At 38.8% G+C, this 16,552-nt stretch overlaps 1 protein-coding gene across 1 annotated transcript in view; it reads left to right on the top strand.

Annotated features, from left to right (window-relative positions):
- PCDH15 (protocadherin related 15) overlaps window positions 1-16,552 on the top strand; it is a 952,716-nt gene that overhangs the window by 396,022 nt on the left and 540,142 nt on the right. Inside the window, exon 6 of the mRNA XM_045291300.1 lies at window positions 13,421-13,540. Coding sequence (XP_045147235.1) covers window positions 13,421-13,540 — 120 coding nt within the window. The remainder of the gene's footprint in view (window positions 1-13,420; window positions 13,541-16,552) is intronic.

Raw genomic sequence — 16,552 nt, 5'->3', positions numbered from 1 at the left:
TATCTTTTAATAGCCGGCACCATCCACTTTCTTCACCACATTTGCTTATGCACCCGTTTTGTCTTCAGCGATTGTGTCTGGAGGGTGAACATCTCAGATGCTGATTTGTTAGAACAAAGTGTTCTTGTATTGAGGGAAGGTATGAACAGAGGCCCAAAGTCCGTCCACGACCTCAGTGTATTGCCATATAAATATATGTACATGTGCCAATACCTGTTTTTTTTTTTGTGGATTGATGTTTTTACATTCATACACCTCTATATTTATACCTCTATCCATTTCTTTGCTTCCTGGGTCCTTCCTCTGTTTCCTTTTACCTTCTTCCTGCCCCATCACTTTCCCCTAATTCTTATCTCTTGGTACCTCCTCTCAGCTAGTTTGCTGTTGCTCTGACAACCCCCCACCCCCCTAACCTGGATCCCTATCTCTTCCTTGTTATTGAATCTAATACTCTAATTGTTCCCCTGTCTATGATGCTGACTGCTCACCACCCCCAGGTCTCCCAGGGACTGTTGGTCCCACTGCTTTCTTCTCAGATACGCTTCCCATGCCTGTCTTATAGAGGTAGGCACACTGACTATGACATAGCCCAAACAGATTTAAAAAAAAAAAGATTGAAAAGAGAAAAGGAGAAGAAACAAGAAGAAAAAGCAAAGGGAAAAAAGAAAAAAAACGATAAGAGAAAAAATATAAAAATTCCCAGATTTATTCGCTGGCCTTCACGACTGTCCAGGAACAACCCCTCCCGGCCTGGTGTCTCTTTTTCGGGGTTCCTCCGGTGTTCTGTGGCTTTGCTTTGCTCCATCTGCCGGTCTGGTATGTTCCCTTCTTGGATCGCCCCCTTGTGGAGGGTTCAGACTGCACTACCTCCCAATCATGTGACCCCAGAATTGTCCTCTGTCACAGTGTGCTCCTGTAAGGGGACAATGTGACATGAATTGTTGTCAACTTCCTAGTCCCCGCTGTGTCCCATTTGCTCCCTATAGAGAGGGACATAATCCTCCAGGCCTGATGTGCCAGCGTGGGGTCCAGTCAGGCTTTCTATTTCTCTTCTTCCTTTATGGTCTGCTTCTGTGTGAGTGTGGCAGGCTGGACCCTCTCCCCAACCTGTAGGTTTAGTGTTGTTCTCTGTCACACCTATTCCTGAGAGCAGTTTGTCTCTGGTTGGGGCCAGCCCTGTAGCTCTCTCTTTTCATGTATTCTTCCACGTGGCCATGTTGTCCTCATGGTTTGGTGCACCATGGTAGGCTCTGCAGGCCAATCCAAATCTGTGGAGACAAAACCAGTACTCTCCGCCTGGTGGGTTAGTGCCCTGCTCGCTCTGTCATCATCTCACTTTCACAACCCCCCACTTTTCTCCCTCCCCATCTCCCTTTCCTCTTTTTGTGTTGGAACAATATGTACCTCCTTGGGTTTGGTCTAACCCCCCGACTCCCTGTACCTCAGCCCGAAAATTGCCATATAGGTGGCTTCTCTTCTATACCTACCACACTGGTTACACTTACTCAGCGGACTCATGCTGTCCTTCTCCTTTTGTGATTGGCTGACTTCACCTAGCATAATTTCCTCCAACTCTTCCCATGAAAATATGTGTTTCATGTGCTCATCAATGTCTTTTAGTGGTTCATAGTACTCCATTGCGTGTATGTTCCAGAGTTTACTGATCCACTCATCTACCGGTAGAAATTTAGGTTGTTTTCAACTCTTTGCAATTGTGAATAGCGCCACAATAAACATTGAAGCACATGCAACTGGTTGTGGTTCATTTCTTACCTTTTCTGGGTATATGCCCAATAGAGGGATAGCTGGGTCATAAAATAGATCAATTTCCATTTTTTCTATGTATCACCAGATTGCTTTCCATAGTGGCTGTACATCTACAAGACCACCAGCAATTTAGGAGATTTCCTATCTCGACACATCCCCTCCATCACTTATTGCTCTTTGATTTTCTGATTTGGGCTGGCCTCAAAGGTGTTAGATGGTATCTCATGGTTGTTTTGATTTGCATTGATCTGGTGGCTACTGACGGGAGCATTTTCTCATATATTTATTGATCATATGCGTCTCCTTCCTAGTGAAACTTCTTTTGCCTACTTCTTCAAAGGGGTAAATGATTTCCTCTTTTTGTAGGCAAGGCAGATATTGTAGATTTTTGTAAAAAACCCTTTGTCTATTGTGTCATTGCTAAAAATCCTCTCCCAGTTTGTGGGTTGCCTTGTTACCCTCTTGGTAAAGTCTTTTGATGCACACAGGTGCTTTATCCTTAGTAAACCCCACTTGTTAATTTCAGGTTTCTTTTGTATGTACCCTGCCCTAATGCAGTTAGCCTTTGTATACCCTGGGTCAAGGTTCTTAGGTTTGTCCCGATTCCTTCACTAATGGTCCTGATGGTTTGGGGTTTTACTTCTAGGCCTGTAATCCACCTTGAGTTTGTTATTGTGCATGGGGTGAGGTAGACATCTTGTTTCATATTTCTACATGTGGATTTCCATTGCTTACAGCACCACTTGTTAAATAGGGCATCACCCTCCGATTTGATGCTTTTGGGGCCCTTGTCAAAGATGAGTTGTCTATATATTGATGGTTTTGTTTCTGGGTTTTTCTGTTCTTTTCCATTGGTCTGAGTATCTGTCGTCATGTCAGTACCACAGTGTTTTGGCTACTGTGGATTTGTAGTAAGTGTGAAAGTCAGGTAAAGCAAGCCCTCCAACCTTGTCCTTCTTCTGAGGAGTTCTCTGATAATTCTGGGCTTCTTCCCTTTCCATTTGAAATTGGTGGCCAGTCCTTCCAATTCTTTGAAGAAGGTTGTTGGTATTTGAATCAGGACAGCGTGAAACTTACATAGTGCTCTGGGTAGGATAGACATCTTTACTATATTGAGTCTTCCAATCCATGAACATAATATTCCTCCATTTGTGGAGGTCACTTTTAATTTACTGTAGTTGGATTATGTAGTTTTTCTTGTATAGGTCTTTTTTGTTGTTGTTAAATAAATGCTTAGATATTGTAATTTGTTCTTGGTTATTGTGAAGGGTACTGCTTTCTTGATCCCCTCTTCCATGGTATTGTCCAATGTATATAGCAAACAAATCGACTTCTGTTTGTTGATCTTATATCCTGCCACTCTTCCATATTCCTCTATCACTGTCACTACTCCGGTTGTGGAGTTTGGGGGATTTTCAATATACAGAATCACGTCATCTGCAAATAATGATAATTTCACCTCCTCCTCTCCCAGTTGAATACCTTTGATGTCCCTCTGTTGTCTTATATTATTAGCTAGGACCTCCAGTACAATATTGAATAGAAGTTGGGACAAGGGATATCCTTGTCTGTTCCCCTTTATCGGTGGGATTGATTTAGTCTTTTCTCCATTGACTATGATGTTAGCTGTCGACTTTTTGTAGATAGCTTGTATTAACTTGAGGAATTGGCCTTCGTTTCCTTTCCTTTTGAGCGTCTTAATTAAGAATGGATGTTGGATGTTGTCAAATGCTTTTTCTGCATCTATAGATATTACCATGTGATTCTTATATTTTTTCTTGTCAATGTGGTGTACAATATTGATGGATTTTTGTAGGTTAAACCATCCCTGAATCCCAGGAATGAATCCTACTTGATCCTGGTGGATGATATGTTTTATATACTTTTGTATTCTATTGGCCAATATCTTGTTAAAGATTTTTGCATCTATGTTCATTAGAGATATTGGTCTATAGTTTTCTAATCCTGTGGGATCTTTGCCCTGTTTGGGTATCAAAGTTACACTGGCTTCGTAAATTGAGTTTGGTAGTTTGTCATCCTTTTCTACATTCTGGAATACTTTGTGGGGAATCGGTGTTAGCTCTTCCCTGAATGCTTTGTAGAATTCTCTTGTGAAGTTGTCTGGTCTGGGAGATTTTTTTGTTGGTAACTTCTTGATAACTATATCTATTTCTTCTTTTGCTATAGGTTTGTTTAGGTTCTTGACCTCTATCTGGGATGATCTAGGGAGGAATTTTTTTTCCAAGTATTTGTCCATGTCTTCCACATTGTTGAATTCGAGTACAGACTTTCATAGTACTTTGTGATTATCTTTTTAATCTCATTAGGGTCTGTTGTGATTCACCGTTTAATTCCTCATCGTAGCTATTGTTGTTTGTGCTTTCCTTTCTTTGGTTAAGTTTGCCAGCGGTTTGTCCATTCTGTTGATCCTTTCAAAGAAGCTTTTTGCTGTATTGCTCTTCTGCATCGTTCTTTTGTCTTCCCAGTAGTTCAACTCTGCACTGATTTTTATTATTTCTTTTCTTTTGCTATTGTAGGGATTGTTCTGTTGACATTGTTCTAATTTCTGGTAGTTTTGTGAGAGCATATCTGTTCTAAGTCTCTCTTCCTTTTTCATATATGCCCTAATTGCTATCAAGCTAACTCTGATGACTGATTTCACCATATCCCATAAGTTTTTATTTGTTTTATTCTCATTAGCATCTAGAAACTTTCTGATCTCTCTAATCTGGGTCAGTACCCACTCATGTTGCAGATGATTATTCATCCTCCAATTGTTTGCCTTTGTTTTTCTTGTCATCCTTTTATTGAGCTCATTTTATGGTATGGTGATCCAAGAAGGATGTCTGCATAATCTCTATGTTTTTATATTTATTAGGCTTGAATTGTGTCTCAGCATGTGGCCTATTTTCAAAAATGAGCCATGCACATTTGAGAACATTGTGAATTTTTTTTGCATCTGGATGGAATGCTCTAAATATGTCTATCAGATCTAGTTGACTAATTGTAGTGTTCAGACAGGGTTCTCTAGCAAGATAAAACCAAATTGCTGATAATTTAATATATTTATTTATAAAGATAATTAGATATATAACAAGAAATAAACTGTTAAATCATATACAAATAAATATATAATACAAGAAATAAACAGTTAAATTATAAAGCACTACAAATGGCTCACTGCAAATCACTCCTGTGAGAGAGAGAGTTGTGAGAGACTAGCAGTCCTTCAAGTCTAGTCTGCTGCCAGATCTTCCTCTATTTATAGAGAGAGCTAGGCTATGTCAGCACAGCAGCCACTCACAAGGCAGGTCACCAACTGTCTGCCAGGTCACCAACTGCCAGTCCCCAGCTCCAGAGATGTCTTAAAGGGACCTCCACTTACAGTGACACAGTTCACAGGCTAGGTGTCCCACAGGTAGTGTAGCCTTTAAATTGAGGCACAGAACAAGCAAGGCAGCCGCACACTGGTCCGATTATCAAAGAGCGAATGACAAGAAAGGTGAGGCTCACCAAGCCGTTTTTCTCTCTGCCCTTCACTTAATCCCACTTGTGTTTATCGGCCAGGATGCCACAATAAACTATCTCAGATGGAATGCTCTAAATACTTCTATCAGATCTAGTTGCCTAATTGTAGTTTTAGCTCTATAGTGTCTTTGCTGAGCTTCCTTCCCTATGATCTATCTTTCTCTGAAAGTGGTGTATTAAAGTCACCTACTATAATTGTTGAATCTGTGATATCTTTTTTTTCATGTTTTGAATAGTTTGCTAGGCAAATTTCACAGGTATCTCATTTATATTTATTATGCTCACTGCTTCCTGATAAAGTGAGCCTTTGAGCATTATATAGTGCCCCTCCCTATCTCTTTTTCTGGTTTCAACCTTGAGATCAATTTTGTGTGAGATTAAGATCGAGATTCCGCTTTTTTTGAGTTGCCATTTGCCTAGTATATCTTCTTCCAGCCTTTTATTCTTAGTTTACTCTTGTCTTCGAGCTTAAGATGTGTTTCCTGCAGGCAACAGATTGATGGGTTATGTTTTCCAAGTAGTCGACAAGCCTTTTTCTTTTTTAGTGTAGGAGTAAAGGCCGTTGAGATTTAGAGTTATTATCATGAACTGTGGATTCACTGCTGTCATCCTGTGCCATGTGTTTTGGGTGCTTTCCTATCACCCTTCTTATCACTGTGTTGTACCTTTGTGGGGGAGCTTCTTTATTGCCTTCTTTTAGCTCTAAGGCCATGTTATTTTGGTGATTGTTATGAGCTTGTTGGCTTCTGGTTGGAGTTGGGCTATATCGTGCTCTCCTGCTTGTGCTTGGTGGACATTGTTCTTCTGGCCATAATGAGTCAGCAAGGATCTTCCACAGGGTTGGGGGTCTTGCAGTGTGTTCCTTAAGTTTTTCCTTGTCCTGGAACCCTTATATATCCTATTTTACTAGGTAATTTTTCAGGGTAGAAGATTCTTAGGGAGGCGTTTTTCTCTTTCCACTTTTAGAAGATGCTACTTCCCTCTCTCCTCCTCTTCATGGTTTCTGTTGATAGGTCTGAGCATAATCTTACCTGAGAGCCATTGTATGTGACTGTCTTCCTTTCTCTTGATGCTCTTAGGATTTTCTCTATTTTCCGAAGTTGGACAGATTAACTATTATATGCCTTGGGGAGTTCTTCCTGGGGTTTAGTCTAATTGGTGTCTTCTCTGCTTCCTGTATGAGTGATTGATTCTCATTCATTAAGGTGGGGAAGTCTTCTGAAATTCTCTTGTTGGTTTAGCTGTTGCTGTCTTCACTGTGTCTTGTTCTGGTAGGCCAATAATTCAGATGTTATTCCTCTTCATAGCCTCAGCCATTGATCTTGGGTTTTCTTTCAAATCTTTTATTATCTTGTTTGACTATCTTTCTCATTTGCTGAGGTCTGCGTCATTGTCTTCAAGATCACTGATATGGTTCTCAGCCTCCTCTAGTCTGTTCATGAGATTTGTGATCTTGTGTGCAGCTTCTACTACTTCATTCATTAGCTCCTGTATTTCCCTTTGGTGCATGGACTTCATCCCCTCTATCGTGGACTTCATTTCCTCTATCGTTACATCCTTAGTCTGTTTATATTCCCTCATGTCCTGTATTACTCCAAGCAGCCTTCCGAAAAATTCTTTTTGTGGAAGACCCACGTCAGATTCTTCTATGCGTGCTGTTAGCCCTGCTTTTGTGTTTTGTCTTTCTTGTTTACTTTTTGGGAGTGATGCCGAATGCTGTTGTTTACGTGATCATTTCAAAAAGCTGGGTGCCATATTTCTGGGAGATCAAAAGGCCATGCAATCTTTCTCTGTGTGACTGGCAACAGTATTTTCAAGGGCTGCCTATGATCTACTATGGAGGTGGGTCAGGCTGTTGTGTCGGCAGGTACTACAGCGAATCAGTGGTCAACAGCTTGAGAGGTTTTGAGCACCAGTGGAGACAGCTGTGGGGAACTCAATTTGACTGATGGATAGCTCCCAGTATATTGAAAGGACTGTAGGGGGCCAATGGGTGGTTGGTGGCCCCACTGGGGTCTAACGTGGTGTAGCTGGCATGAGCTGGTGAGCTCCCAGAATCTGGTCGCTGGCCCCATGGGTTCCGGAGCTAGGCTAGATTTGGGGAAGACTGCCCTCTGGACCAGGGATGAACTCTCCACCGTTTTGCTTGTTGTGTGGGCTGGGAGGGGCTGGGCCAGCAACGATCCATGAGCTGGAAGAGACCCAGGCTGTGCCTATCCACAGCCGCATAGCTTGGGCACTCGCTGGGCTCATCCTTGGCTCCAGCCAAGGTAGCATCATTGGCAGGCCCACAATGATGGCTGGCTGGGAGGGGAAGAGGGAGCAGGGAAGGGGCTGCTAGATGCATCAGTGTCAGGGAAATGGTGGACAGGAAGTTCAGGTGCCACTTAGAGCAGACAAGTGGGTCTGCAAGGACTGGGTTCGCGACAATCCGACAATCCACAGCTCTGGCCAAGGTGGAGAGCCTGGTGGGCCTGCAAGTGCGCTGTGCAAGCTGTGAGCGGAGGGGATTGCTGGAAGCTGCAGTCTAGGGGAAATGGTTGGCAGGAAGTGCAGGTGTTACTCTTAGGACAGAGAGAGACAGGTTGCATTGAGCTGATGTGCCATGGAAGTGGCAGGCACCTTGCCCCATTGAAACAGTGGACACGACTGCATGGGGCCGAAAGTAATCCAGGTAATGTTGCTGGGTGCCCCAACCCCAGGTGATCAAATGTGCTGTGGGTTAGGCCCTGGGCCCTGGATAACTGCTGGGAGGGACCAGATTCTGTAGGCATAATTGCTTCCCAGTCCTCTGGAGAGAAGGGAACCATGGGAGAAGAGCGTAGTTCCCGGGGTGGGATCCACGAGTGGATAGTTGCTATGTGGTGGTCAGGCTGGCATTGAGGAGCTCAACACAACATCTGTCCAGTTCCTGGGGTCTTGACTGAGCCAGGGGTGGGGTGGGGGTACTGGTGGGCGGCAACTGAGGTTCACAAAGGTCGCATTGCTGGCGGGAAATCCCTACTATGTGGACCCAGATCTCTGGGGCTTGGAACAAAGCAGATGCAGGGCAGGGCCATCCCCCAGACAGGGAGGCCCCCAGGTCTTTGTGGGGACCACTCTACTCACCAAAACACTCTCACTTGACCTCCTGAATACCAGACCCACTGGAGCTGCTCCTATGGGCTGCTTACCTGGGGGTCATCTTGAAGCTCCTCTTCCTGTTGTCTTTTTTAAATGACTGGTTGACTCTATTTGTGAGAGTTACTTATGGGCATATATATGGTTCAATTCAAATATTTGTTTATTTTTTTCAACAATGACAGCCTGTTTCAAATGTATTGCTTTTAAAAGTCAATTAACATAATAGGCCATGTCTTCCAAATTTCTTCCATTATTGCCCCCATGCATTTGAGTACAGCCAACTTGACAGTACCTAACAACAGCAACATAGCTACCTTTATGAAGCATTGATGTCTTTACCTTATTAAACCTGAAGATACAAACACTGCCATCGAGTTGTCCTGCTTTATCTCAGTACGGTCACGTCAGTCTGACATCCCATCTTATAGAGGTTTTCAAGACCTTAAATCTTTACAGAAGCAGGTAGTCACAACTTCCTCCCATGGAATGGCTGGTGGGCTTAAACTACTGAACCTACAGTCAGCAACCTAATGATTAGTCTACAGTGTCACTAAGTTTCTACATTTATTATAATCTTAAATAAAACATCAAAATAGAGGTCTAAAGTATTCGTCAACATTTAAGCTAGCTCTTTCACAGGTAATGGCATTGACTTCCCAAGAAGATTTGCTGCAAATCAGGGCTTACAGAGGTAAACAAAGACAGCAACAGAGAGGATTCAAACTTAAACCTCGTGATTTCTGCTCATTTATGTCTCTCAACCAAGTGAATGAATTACTACTCATATTTGTTTTGTATTTATAGAAGATTGTGAATTCTCTATTCTGTTGGAGAGAGAGGGCAAGTAATATTAGGGAGGACAAAAATCTTCTTTTTGGAGAGCTGCTCTTAATATTTGGGTTGGCTCAAATGCCTGTAACTCACAAAATATCTGAAAATAAAGAACTGCTGACCTTTTACATTCACATTCTAATTTCTCTTACCATTGACATTTTCTCGAAATATTTCATTTAATTCCTGGTGATCATATTTAACGTTTGCATTTAAATGTATCTATGCATTGCATGCATTTTTCAATATCTGTCGAAAAGCATTTGTGAAGCGAGAAGCGTGAGCTAAATAAATGACACCCCCAGGCAGCTGCTCGAGCTGAGGATTTTCCTCTGCATAGAGGGCCCTTCAAAATTCCAAATTTATATTTCTGAGACTTGTTAAAATGTTACAGGACACAGTGTATGACCATCTGCATGACAGATGTGTCCTGAAAATGGTGACTAATAATGTATATAGAGACACTGATTGTAATAGACAATCTGACTGTTATGCAAAAATCTGTACCCAATACATAATATTCAGAAATCCACACAGCATCTGGTTAACACGTCTTTTGTATAGAAAACAGTGATTTTAAGTCCAGATAAGGGTATGTGTATATTTATTTTTATACATTTATTTAATAGGTATAAAACCCATTGCCATCAAGTTGATTCCAACTCATCTGGACCCTATCAGACAGAATAGAATGGCCCCATATATTTTCCTAGGCAGGAACTCAGGTTGCTTAATCATTACTAATTAGGGTGCCAAGAGCACAGTCAACAGTTCAAAACCACCAGCCACTCTGGGGGAGAAAGACAAGGCTTTTCACTCCCACAAAGAATAACAATCTCAGAAATGCAAAGAGGCCGTTCTACCCTGTCCTTTGGGGTCCAGATGAGTTGGAATTGACTTGTTGGCAGTGAGTTTGTTTTGTTTTGATTGTTAATAATTTTATAGAAGAAAATTGTCACAGCTTCCTCCTTCACCTACAGATTAGCAGGTAATTTGAATTGCTGACCTTCAGTCTAGCAACCTAGCACTTAACCACAGTGCTTCCAGGTTTTTTTATATATGTGTATACCCACATGCACATATATGTACATACATATATATTTCTGTTGGTATTTAAGTGAAGCAAAGTAATGAAATTAGATTCCAAAATCGATGATAATTTGTTAACTTTGTAGATGTCCCTATTTTTATTCTCCTCTGCTTATTGGCATCAAGTACCCCCCACCCAAAGAGCAAATAAAAAAACAACCAAACCCACTCCCTCCCATTCAGTCTATTCTAGTTCACAGCAATCCTGTAGCATCAAATCCAGTTCTCCTCAATAGGACATTTTAAATTTCAGCACATAATGCCTTACCTTCAATTTTTTCACCTTTAAACACACACACACATATACATACAAACTATTATAAAGCTCAGGCTATCTATTAATATGTCCAACATCTGAGTCTTGGATCACACATTAAATATGGGAAGCACCCTTTGTTCAACAGAATGAAACACTTCCAGTGCTGATCCATCCTCATGATTGCTGTTATGTTTGAGCTCATTGTAGATACTGTGTCAATTAATCTCCATAGGGGGCTTCTTCTCTTTACAAAGCATGGTGCCTTTTCTACAGACTGATCTCCTTATAACATGTCCTAAGTAGGTAAGATTAAGTCTCATCATCCTCTATTCTAAACAGCATCCCAGCTGTATTTCTTCTTCTTCCAAAACAGAGTTGTTTTTTTCTTTCGACAATCCATGGTACATCTGATATCTTTGCCAGCACGACAATCCGGATGCATCAATTCTTCTTTTTCTGCTCTCTACTTTCCCCATGTCGATGAGGCATGCTTTCTTTTAGGGTTGCATTTTACATTTGTATATATTGAAGTGATGTTTTTGTATTCTGTTAGCGGAAATGAGAATGAAGAATCTTGCATGAACATAAACCTATGGACAAGAGCAAAATTCACCAGTAGAGGTTGCTAGCTGCAAGGTCAACAGTTTGAAACCACCAGTCATTCCTGAGAATGATAAAGATTTCTACTCTCGTAAAGCATTACAGTATAGCAAACCACAGGGGCAATCCTCTCCTGCCTTAGTGGGTCACTGTGAGTTGTAATTGACTCGCAGGCAGCAAGTTTGCTTGGTGTGTAGACAAATTCCAAAGGAGGCTCAGTGGGGCTATGGACTAGGCATTGGGTTACTAAATTCTTCACAAAGTCAACAATTCAAACCAAGCAGCTGCTACTAGAAAAAAGTGAGGCTGTCTCCACCAATACAGACTTACAGACTCAGAAGCCTCTGTAGAGGTGCCAAGAGATGGAATTAACTCCAATGCCAGTGAGTTTTAAACAAATGTCAAACTTCATCATAGATGGACACTGCATAAAAGCTCCACATTAACAACTAAACACTTTATTATCATTGTTGGAAAATAAAGTTTTACATTTTTACAAAAATCATAAACAGGTGTTAGCTCATTAATTTTAGCAAATAAGTGAAACTGTTCTATCATCTTCATTTTTATGTAAATTAAAATAATTATTTTAACGTAAAAAAAGAGAGAACTTAGAATTATCTTTAAAGAATTTTCAAACCCCTGAATGCTAGAAATTGTAAGCATTTTTCCTCCTCTTTTCTAGGTACTTGTTTCTCTTTTATTTTCCATTCCAGAATATCAAGTAATAACATTGATTTTCAATATATATTTCTACTTTAAAGGAATTACTTTAAAAACCTAGCATGTAAATTCTCTTAAGATTCCCAATTATAGTCAGTTCTTAAAATGAGAGTATTTGAAATGGAATTGTTTTTTGTATTAGCCTTAAATTACAGACATAATCAAATAAATTATTAGTCCTATCCTTTGTGTTGTATAGTCTGTTCTCTATCATCTTTCACTAATTTCATCACTAAGCATAATTGTTTTAAAATATTCAATACATTTAAATGCATTTATAACATTAAAATGAATGTATGGTTTATTTTAAACTACTAAATTTTAGTTATTTTACCTATATGAAAATGAAATTTCTAAATTGACTTAAAAATGTGTCAATGACAAAAATATGAATTGAAGATAATATGAAGATGCCATAGCACTTCATAGTCTTTCAAACCATTTATTCCAATCAACTTCTGCCATAAAAAAACATTTCTAAAAGTTTAATGGCCAATAAGAATTGGGAAATTGGAAAATGGTTTTGGGTTTAGAGAATATGCTTTTTTTCTCACCTTAACTGCATTTCCATTTCCAAACAAAACTGTGAAAAATAATGGCTCTGACCTATAAAATAGGAGCATCTATTTATTGCTAAAATTTGTGCATTTCTATATTTAGTGTGACAGCAGAGTAATGAAGGAACAAAAGTATAAAATCAAAGCCAAATCATAAGGAACACCATGTTTTGAAATACAGAAGTGTTTTAGGAGAAGGTGACATCTTTTAAGTTGAGATGTAACTTTGGGTAGGATTCCAACTCAAAATCGAAGGACGGGAATGACGCTAGGGCTGTAGACAAATGTCAGATCATGGTTTCATCTTCTCCTTCAACATTTCTTTTATCCTGTATGAAAATAGGTAACTATTTCTTCAGACCTTGTCATGTGACAATTTGTATTCAACCAACATTTAAAGGACTGAAAAGATCCCCCATTCCCTTTATCCTCTGTAAATGTACCTCTCTTGTCCCCATTTTCCCTTCCCTTTAACTTCATTTGCATAAAATTACAATGTCTGTTTCATTGATCTCTCTGATGTGTTTAAATGTTTGTTTGTTTTAAAGTAATAAAAATACTTTTAAAAACTTCCTGCAATTTAAATCCGAGCTTCTGTATAACAATGCATCAAGTTTTTAAAAAAGGAGAAACAACAGATGAATTTCCTTCACAGCAGCTCAGATACTAGTTGTAATAAATGAGTCCACATGGGTTACACACTAAAGCAGTGTGTAACATTTCTTTGCTCAGAACAAAGATCATGAATTTTGAAATTTCAGACTGTATAAAAAGCTTCCATGGAAAAGTTGCAAGGCTTCTTTTGAAAATGCTTCAGGTTGGGGATTGCAGGCAGGTGCCTACTCTTCACATATGTACAAAATGGTTGATTAGTGTGCTGAAACAATTGTGGAGTGCGGCCTATAGAATGATAATTTAAGGTTTTTCTTTTATGTACTTTCAGCTCACTCCAGTTGGTACCACAATATTTACAGGATTTTCAGGAGACAATGGAGCTACAGACATAGATGATGGCCCAAATGGACAGATAGAATATGTTATTCAATATAATCCAGATGATCCGGTATGTACATGCCTATTTGCAAGGTGGCTTGACTATAAGCAGCAAATGAATGTTCCTTTCAACTAACTTTATTGCATGACTCAATTTCAGCTCCAAGGACCCATAGTAGTACCAATAATACTGGTAAAAGTATCTCTATGCTGCATTTTAAAATTGTGTCCTCTAGTTTTCAAATTGAATTTGTTGTTAACATATGTAGATAAAAGCTTTAAATATATTTATAATATGCCAAGTTTTTCTACTAAATGTCCATGTGTTTGTGTATTCTGTATCATCGAAACTTAATGTTGAATAGTTGACTATACTGTCTACAAGTCAAATTAATGTAATTCCTCTACTTCTCCAAAAAAATATCGTCAGGATCATATTTCTGGTGTTGGCATTTCCCAAGAATCCCAGCAATCTGACCAAAATAAAGCAAAGGTAATCATAAAAGGTTTTAGTTATTGCCCTCCTATTTTTGCTTTTTTCCCTCTTTTGCATTAGGGCATATATTTTTGACATTTCTTGAAGCTGTGAAACAATTTAAACAGTGAAGTGTACACCTGATTCAACCAGAATTTTGTGCCTGAAGCTAAAGCTGGATTCTGTTATTTGGATCTCTTCTTCGTAGGCCTCTTCACAGAATACCCTGGGCTCTTCAAAGCAGAGTTTTGAAACCATTAATTAATAGTGTTCCATGTAGCATCTTCTCTTTCATGTTTAATGCTAGGAATGTCAAATATGGCTAATATATTATTACGCCTTTATTTTTAGATTTCATATTCATTATCTAACTTTAAGCAACTAAAAATACAATTAAACAATCACACATACCCCCCCCCCAAAAAGCCCACAAAACCTATGTTAAACTCATAGAAACTCGTAACTGTAAATTTGTAAGAATTATTAACTGGTAGTAAGATTTAACTCACAAATATATTGTGATAATTAAAGTGTACTGGGAATTCATATTCTCGTTTTATTCCCACATGTTAGCTAATTGGTAGGAGCACTTCTTTTCCATAATTGAGATAAAAGGCTCATAGGTGAAATAACGTAATTGATATGACATTTTTTTCAAAAACTAAGAACAAGACCAGTAACAGTAATAATAATTCCTGGCTCCTCCCAACTGAATTGCATCTCTATAGGCTCCATAGGGTTCTTCAAGAACTAATTTTGTAAAGGAGATCACTAGACTTCCCTTTTGCGGTACCTTTGGGTGGACTATGTCCGTCAAGCTTATGTTGGTACCACCCAGGAAGCCCCGTGCAAATTCCACGTGTCAGGACTCAGAGGTAGTCTAATCTGAGACTATCATGCACTGTACACTTTTCCGATTTTGTTCAAAGGAAACATTTGTAATACCTGTGGTAATTAGAAAAAGAAAAAAATAGAGGATGGGAATGAATAATAAAGAGACATGGGTATAGCAGATATAAGGAAGGGATGGTTTATTTTATTTTATTATTAATCAAAAACAGTAAGTTTCAGCATGTTTGTAAGCAGAGACAATGAAGCCAAGAAATGGGGAGATATTGCGTCTGTGGCAAAGAAGGCAGACACTAAGAATCATAGGATTCCTGAGGAACGAGAGTGGAAATGGTCAAACAAACAGCATAGGAGGAAAATATATATGCCTTAAAGGAAAAACAGACAACCTACTCTGCATTCTATTTCTAAGCTATTTATTTGATTTGCTACTATGGTTTGTTTAAGAATTAATTTATGTGTGCCCTGGTCATAGCTTACATTCCATGAAGGTGATTTCCTAATCTTTACTCCTTGAACTATAAACAAGAAACCACCCGTCAAGTAGAATGGCCAGAGCATGCACTTTAAACTATTTATTGCACTGCAGTTAAACAAGAAATCCATATTCATGGTTTATATCTAACACAAAATTCATGAGTTGGAAGCTATCTTTTGGAAGCTTTGTGACGCTAAAATTCCTTGTTACCTGTGTAATAATCAATATCAGCATTACCTCCCCACAGGGATTTGTGGTTCTGACATCAAATATAATATGCACCTTTTACTATTTACTGAATGAATAATCCAATTAGCCATGTGCCGTGTCCAAATCAAACACATACCCTAGAAAAATGTATTTTGTTAGTCCAGCCTTAATGTGGAATAAATAAAGAGATTCTTTGATCATGGTTTTAATTCAGTGAGGCAACAAAAAAGACATCAGGACAGCACTTAATTTGGGATTTATTAGTGGAGAAAGCATTAACCAAGACATATTTTTGGGGAGCTAATACATCTTGAACCATCAGAGAAATCTTATGTAAAGCTTGGTACTTATTTCTTCCCTTGAAGAGCTATGAGAAATATATTTAGTGATTTTTATGTTCTACTATTGTTAATTATCCAATAACTCCCTCATATTAATAGTATAATATTTTCCTTATTTCTTAATCTGAAAACAAAATTGCATGTGTAATGATTGTATTATTTATTATGTCTCTTTTTGCAAGCACAATTATATTTTCTTCTCAAGTTATCTCACATGGTGTGGTAAATTGGAGAAAATATAGATTGTCCACTATTCATCAGATTCGTAGTTCTGCCCGCCCCCCTCCCTACTTTGAGCCATAAGATTCATTACCAGAACTCACCAACTAGTGATCTAGGGTTTAGTTTGGCTCATACGCATTTTGGCCAGCAGTTGTTTATATCAATATCTTTAAAACATCAAGATATTTTACATTCTAATTTAGATTTTTCTCCTCTTGATATTTACATGATGATATTTCATTTATGGCTTTGTACCCACATAATCTCCTATACTTTCTTGCTATATTTATGATAAAGTAATAATTAATACCACATTAATAAATATCCTAGATTCTGGATTAAAGATTCTATTCTCTGCTAATTATTTTTTATTATGCTAGTTCATTACTTTTGAGGTTTTTGTTCCTGCAGCATATTTTATCATTTTTATCATTCATAAAATAATCTCATAAAGCATTATTATTAAAATCCTCTAGACTATAGACTCAGAGAAGGTGTACTTTGCTC

Source organism: Echinops telfairi, unplaced genomic scaffold, assembly GCF_000313985.2.
Source record: "Echinops telfairi isolate 266 unplaced genomic scaffold, ASM31398v2 ScPeMD7_70;HRSCAF=299, whole genome shotgun sequence".
NCBI lineage: Eukaryota > Metazoa > Chordata > Mammalia > Afrosoricida > Tenrecidae > Echinops > Echinops telfairi.
Note: the sequence above shows the minus strand (reverse complement) of the source record. Positions and strands in the feature narration are given on the sequence as shown.